This window comes from Mus caroli, chromosome 14 (genome assembly GCF_900094665.2).
Source record: "Mus caroli chromosome 14, CAROLI_EIJ_v1.1, whole genome shotgun sequence".
NCBI lineage: Eukaryota > Metazoa > Chordata > Mammalia > Rodentia > Muridae > Mus > Mus caroli.
Window position 1 is genome coordinate 54,806,765 of NC_034583.1, and position 6,845 is coordinate 54,813,609.

Sequence of the window (6,845 nt, forward strand, 5' to 3'; positions counted from 1 at the left end):
AGCGGTGCATGAATTCTCATGTTCACAGTGTCTCACATTAGACATGGCTGAGAGCCAGCAGTTTCTGTTCATTTTTAATACAATCTGCGGAATTTTGAGATGCTTGTAAAGTACCCAGGTAAAAATTTTGCTAGAAAAGTAATAATTGTTCAGGATACAAAAATTATACTTTAGAACCACAAAGCAGTCGGTGGAAAGCCGTTCTCCTGGGATAACAGCATCTCAGCCAGCCGTCCACAGATTACAATTCTTTCCTGTCTACTCTTTTCTTACTCTTACTTTTGCCCTGCTTCCAATAAGCAATTCGCTCTGTCTTTATTCAGCAGCAGCAGCAGCATCTGTGCACCTTCTAATGTACCCAGGGCGTGTTTCCATAGCAGCAGGAGAGGCGGCAGCTTCATATCTGCTTCATTGTGGTTTTACATGTTAACAGTAATGTTACCATATACCCATTCTGTATCGCTTGGATGAGCCAATGCTTGCCTTCCCTGGAGAAGCACGCCAGTTCCCATGTTCCCATGTTTCACTGTGGTTGAAACCAAGAGTTCAGAAAACTGCTTCTTATTGCTCAATATTGTACTTTGCTTTCTCACCCTCGTATGCATGTATGTATGTATGTATGTATGTATGTACAGATACATGTGTATAGAAGTAAAAATGTTAACTTTTTGTTTTAATTTTATTAGTGTCATTAAACATAAAAATAAATATATCATAATTTCAGAAAAATGAATGAAGTATTATTGTGGCTTTGTAGTCCAGACTTGGAATCCGATGATTGTTACTGTTCCAGCTTTCAAAGGACAGAAAGGGAGTCTTCCAGGGAGACTGCAGCTGTGTGACTGTGTGCAAGCGTGTGTGCGCTCATTTTTCTGAAATCAAGTTGTTTCTGATACTTTATATTTTAGTGTCATATTAGAGGCTCCATTTCATGATCATTTGTTCATTCACGTGTGTTTTTATTTTTAGCTCTAAGCAAAAGACATGAGGCCTCAGCTGAATTGAGGTGGCTTTGAGGTCATCCGATTTCTAGACGTGTGCGGTCACCTGGTCCTGAAAGCCCTCCACACAGAATGGTAATGGCAAAATTGGAGGGATGGAGAGGGGGGCCTCATGCCCCTTCCCCACCTCTGCCCTCACCCAACTTTTAAGTATGTTAAAGAAATAGTATTTAGAGAAAGGTCTAGGCTTGATTTCTGGGAAAGACTAAGATTCTTTGCTCAAATTCAAAAGGTGTTCTCAGCTGCCATTAACTCAGAGAAGGGGCTCTCCGTGCCATTTCACATCCTGCACTTGATACAGTACCATTGTAGCTTCTGATATTATCTCACAAGTTTGCTGCACGTTAGCCAGACTTGAGAAGTTGCTTCATTGCTGACCCCCAAGAGGGGGCAAGTGGACCACGCGGAAAACAGCCTTCAAGTTGTTTGTTACCCAGGCGACAGTTGCATTTTGAAGCAATGCCTTGTTGCTTCTCATGTTTCCTTGCATGGATGCTCATCAGCACGTCTCTCACTTGACTGTTTCCTCTGCCTATAACCCCATAACCATACATGTCGAGAGTGTCAGGATTCAGAGAACATTTCCAGCCCTTCATGTATGTGACAATTTATGATGAGTGAAACTCCCATGGAGCTCTTACCTGTGTCTCCGCTAGCTATACGCAGGATTACAGACCTCTTGGAAGGGAGAACGCTGAGCTCTTGGTTTCCTATAGAATGGTGCTCTGGCCTTAAGTGGCATGGTTTCTAAGCCACAGTAGAGGAGTGGATTATACGGTTCATTTTTGTGCATTAACAGTGTCTTAGTAGAAAGAGGCAGAGCAGTATCTTTCTGAAGTCACAGTTCCAGCACTAGAGAGACATGAACAACATAGTGAGTGATACTGTCCTAGATGTGGGGTATGGGGAAAGTCTTAATGAGGAATCATTAAGAAATCAGTAGTACCAGCTCTACTGATGCCTGTATAATTTGCAATTGTAATCTCCAGCCGGGCTTAGTGCACACACCTGTTATCCCAGTACTCCCGAGGCAAAGACAGATCAATCTTTGTGAGTTCCAGGCCATCTGAGTCTACATAGAGTTCTAGGCTAACCAGGGCTACATAGTGATAGCTAGCGCTTGCTCTCCGTCTCTGTCTCTCTGTCTCTGTCTCTCTCCCTCCCTTTCTCTCTGTCTCTCTCCCTCCCCCCCCCAGACACACAGACACACACAAAATCTAATTTCTTCTTCTTACTCAAACAACAGTTTTTTTTTTTATTTCTTTTTCATAGAAGAAAGCAAGCAAAGCAAAGCAAGCACACTTGCCTACACTGCGGCCCTTTTTGAGGTTAGAAGGACTTTAATGTCACGTGCTGGACTGTAGTACACTGGAGAACAGTCAGCTAAAAAGCAGCTTCTAAAGGTGTGTGTTATCCAAGAAAAAACCTGTAGCTTCATTTATGCACCTCAGTACCTTTGCCACAGTGATCGCTTCCAGGAGAGAAAGACAGGACTACTGCTATTTTAAAGACTTATAAATGTGAAATGGTATTGACCCAGCAAATATTAAACAAACAGGTGGCACATATGAGCGTAGTTTGATATTTATTTTGCTGTATGGAAACTGCTTTGTTTTAAAGTAAAGCTTAAAAGCTAATGTAACACGAGAAAAGCATTGATGTTGAAATGTTTTGAAATTTATACAAGTAAATATTGACCTTTTCTGAAAAGTCTTTTTCTTTGCCCTTGTTTAATTTATTTTCCCTTTTTTGTTTTTTAGGTTTGCAATTTTTTTTGGTGATGGCATGTTCAGAATCTTGGATCCCTAAATTGAATGTTGGAAATATGTAGGAGCCTTGGAAATTATGTTGTTTTCATATATTAATGTCTTGGTAGGTGAATTAGTAGACTAATAAATTTATGTAAAGGAACTCCACACTTGTAAGGTGACAGGCTTGTCTCAGGACTGTCCCCTGTCTGGGTGCTGTGCTCTGGAGACAGCTCTGCCGTGCAGCTTCTCTGTGGCCCTCTCACTGTCCTGGGCAGGCTGTGGGATTCCTCCCATGCTGCTTTGGTTAGCTGGTTTGCTTTCCTGCATCTATTGCAGTGTGAGCTCCTTAGATCATAGGGATCATTGATCAGGAGTTTTGAAGAGAAGAAAAAGCATCAAATGACAATCTTAAATGCAGTGACTACAGAATTCCTACCTGGAAATTGTCTCACAAGGTCTGTATTAGAATATGTAATTTTTTAAAAACTAATATATGTGTAGCGAAATGCCGCCAGTTTTTAAAATCAGGCATTATTGTAGATCAGAGGTGTTCGTGTCAAGGGAATAAGGATAGCTGTTTTCTTCTTCTTCCTGTCTCCTCCTTGTCAGTTGAAGAGTTAGTGGGAAGGGGCTAGCGGTCTGTGTGAAGAGGAGAGGAAAAGGCTTGAATTGCCTGAAAGGATTAATTTCCGTAAAACAAAACAAAACAAAAAAACCAAACAGCCGTAAGTGGGTTCCCTTCCCTGTGTGGGTGGGAGAGTGTTCATCCAAGGACAGATGGATGGTGGTGTTGGGTGCAGATTAGAGTCGCTGTAGTTATCCTTGGTGATTCCTTGTCCTTCGTCCACCTCCTGCACCTGCTGGAATTCAGAGACTCGAGGAAGCTCAGTTACTTCATCAGTGTGAAAACTGTCCTAACTGATTGCAGGGAGCACAGTTAGAGAGAACAGCCTGGAAGGGGGAGGGAGCTCAGGAGAGCTTCTGGTGAGTTGGCCATTGTTCCTGGAGACCTTCCTCACCTGCAGTCACTGTTATCCTCAGATTTCCGTGAGGAGGTTTTCAGAGACTGAAGGGCTGTACCCTTGTCAGTGGCCCCCTTCTAATTAAAATGTAATGACATCATTTCCCTCCATGCCTTTCTTCCCTCCAACGTTCCCCTCACTTTTCAGTGGCAAGAATTAGATGATTGTATTTAATGGAAAACACTATGTAGATTTTTTTAAATTGTTACATACCATGTTACATACATAGCATGTGTTGCCTATTTAGCTGCTTTCTGATTACAACTGGCTTTAAAACACTCTTCTAAGGTACTTCTGTCAATAGAGGTTTTCTTTTAGCCAGTTCTAGCCACAGTATTGATTGGGCCTGTGTATCTGATATACCCAAAATGAATTAGCCAGCCAGAAAAAACTTTGTCCCCACCAGAATAAATATTTTAAAGACCTTCTTAGATTCTGAAAACCATGAGTACAAATGAAAGAGACTCAAGAAAGAGAAATCCTTAGAAGCCTGACAGCACAAAGTGCTGGTGGGCTGCAGACTGACCTTCACAGAGCTGATCTAAAGGAACAGTGCCTTCTGGAGGGGAGGAGAATGCTGGAATGCCCTGAACACAAGGCATTTCATGTTTTCATAGCTGGTTTTCACAAGCCTGTCATAGACTTTAAGAATACTGAGGCCAGTGTTTGGAACTATTGATGTATTCCCTAATGGTGAGTTTGAGTTATTATGGCATGTTCTAAGTGTGTTTGCAGCTCCATGATAAACTTAACTTCAAATAAATGTCTTAAATACCAGAGAAAATACATTATCAATAAAATTCTTTTGTTCCTGCTGTATAACTTTACAAAATTTTGTAGACTATTATGCATAGTGGAGAACTGAAGGCCTGAGTGGGGTCACACTGGCCACCTCCTAGAAGCTTCTGGGTCAAACTTTTTGTAGGACTGAGCAGAGAGCATTGTAGCATCTCTCATGGGCAGTGCGTCCCTGGGCCACCGTGCTTCACAGCCTTGGTACATCACACTCCACAGAGAATAGATGAGTGTGATCCTCATGTCACTAACAGCGATCTCGGAAGTGGAGCAGTAGCCTGACACTCTGGGAAAATGGTAGAGAAACTCCATGTGGAAGCCAGCTGAACGCTGGGGCTCCTTCGCCAGCCTCACACGGGCGAGCACATTGGCATGCAAGGATGGAAGCCCAGTCTTTGGGGTCCTCATCACTTGCTCTGACTTTGATCAGCTCCCTTCGTGATTGGGACCTCCAACTTGAAGGCTGCCCACTGCCTCTTCATGTAAGTCTGCAGCCACAAGCTGGAAGCCTCTTAGAGAAAGGGGACAGGCTCTGCAAAATCCATTCTGCAGGACAAGTGGCAGAAGCAGAGCGTGAGGCACGCTGCATGGTGTGCCTTTCACTGATGACTTCATTCCATAGTGAGTTGAATAGTAGTGCCTTGTAAGCACGGACAGAGCAGTAATCCCCCTTGAAGTCTGCAGAGGTTTTCTTAAGTGTGACCTTTCTTATGTCAGCATATTAAATTATTCTTAAATTATGTAATAGTGACTAGAATTTGGGATTCTGATGTGACTTGTAAATTTGAAGTGCATTTTCAGGAAAATTGTCAAGATTCCCAGGTGACTCCTTTTCATTCCTTGCAGCCGTTCTGGTATGTGATCCTTCTTGAGTTTGTCAGTTGGGAGGAGACGCCCTTTGCCTTCTGTTCTGACTCGGTGGCTGCCTCTGGCTTGCACTACTCAAAATCTCATTTGTTAGAGGTCCATTTGGACAGCTCTTGTGGTTTCACATCCACAAGAAAAGAGGGTCCCTGCATGCCTCAAGTACATGGCTTCCTGTGGACCATAAACACATCAAGTACAAGGGGTTCCAGGATCTGCTGGACTTCTGCTACACTGCCGTGCTCATCCTTCCTGGGTAACTCCATCATGGTTCCTTCCAGCTCTTCAGAGTGGTCCCGCTTGGCTCCTGAGTCCACACAGAAGTATCAGCATGTAGTTCACCCCTCTCCTTTACCCTCGTTAGGTTGCGTTCTGCTGAGAGCAGGAGCTTCGCGTCGCCTTGATGAGGGACTCATTCCTGATGTATTTCCATCCTCCTTCCTGAAGAGAAGCAGCGCTTTAGACATAGGGGCCTTGGCTGTCTGAGGATTGTCTCTAGAAAGTTCACAGCACTGTGTCTAAATGTGGCCTCTCAGTGTGCTGGTCACTGCCATTGTGGTTTCCAAGGAAATCTTTCTCAACTGCCATGCACTGAGCCTCAGAAGCCCAGTGTGCCTCAGGCGTGAGAAGACCCAGAGTTGACTTACGAGTATGGAAGCTTGCTAGGACCTGAACAGAGCCAGAGACACTCCTGTAGAGAAAGTGTCTATGTCAGCAAGATTTGTCCAGAACCGTTGACCAACTTTTTAAGCCCACATGAGTCCGCATTGAACCTATGCAGACTATCCAGTGTATAAGCCATCATTTAATCTTTTGAAAAATGGATTATACTGACCTAAGTTTTTTACATATAAATTTCAGAAGCAATACAGATGTGTTTTGTGGAAAGGCTATATATACTGCTTGTAATAAATTTCTGACTCTTGCTTAATAAAAATTAAAAGACCCAATTATGGAAAACCCAACACTTGAAATGTTTTTGGTGGGGTGGTGGTAAGTGCATGGCTGTTTTTACTTTTCCTGTGATATATGCATATTCTCTGCAGCAGCTGCATATAAATCCTGTGGTCAGGGGTCATATTTTTCTCTAGAAACTCTTAAGCTCTTGGCTATAGTCACTAAGTGTTTAGGGTACTGGAAATTAATCTCAAGGTTGTCCGTGAACATAGCAAACTGTTTCCAAGCTTTTTCCTGCGAAGCTTCATACTGTGAAGGGGGTTTTAATAAGTAAGGGTGAGTGGGGGGCGGGCTCAGAGAGAAAGGAAAGACCCGCCGGGCGTGGTGGCGCACGCCTTTAATCCCAGCACTCGGGAGGCAGAGGCAGGCGGATTTCTGAGTTCGAGGCCAGCCTGGTCTACAAAGTGAGTTCNGGCCAGCCTGGTCTACAAAGTGAGTTCCAGGACAGCCAGGGC

The 6,845-nt window shown here is 43.6% G+C and overlaps 1 protein-coding gene across 1 annotated transcript in view; it reads left to right on the top strand.

The window, feature by feature from the left end:
• The window catches only part of Xkr6 (XK related 6), a 54,026-nt gene extending 47,628 nt beyond the window's left edge, over positions 1-6,398 (top strand). The window contains exons 2-4 of the mRNA XM_029468770.1: positions 970-1,076; positions 2,274-2,404; positions 2,762-6,398. Of these exons, the coding sequence (XP_029324630.1) occupies positions 970-988 (19 nt within the window). The 3' untranslated portion in view covers positions 989-1,076; positions 2,274-2,404; positions 2,762-6,398. The remainder of the gene's footprint in view (positions 1-969; positions 1,077-2,273; positions 2,405-2,761) is intronic.
• Positions 6,399-6,845: the final 447 nt, after the last annotated feature.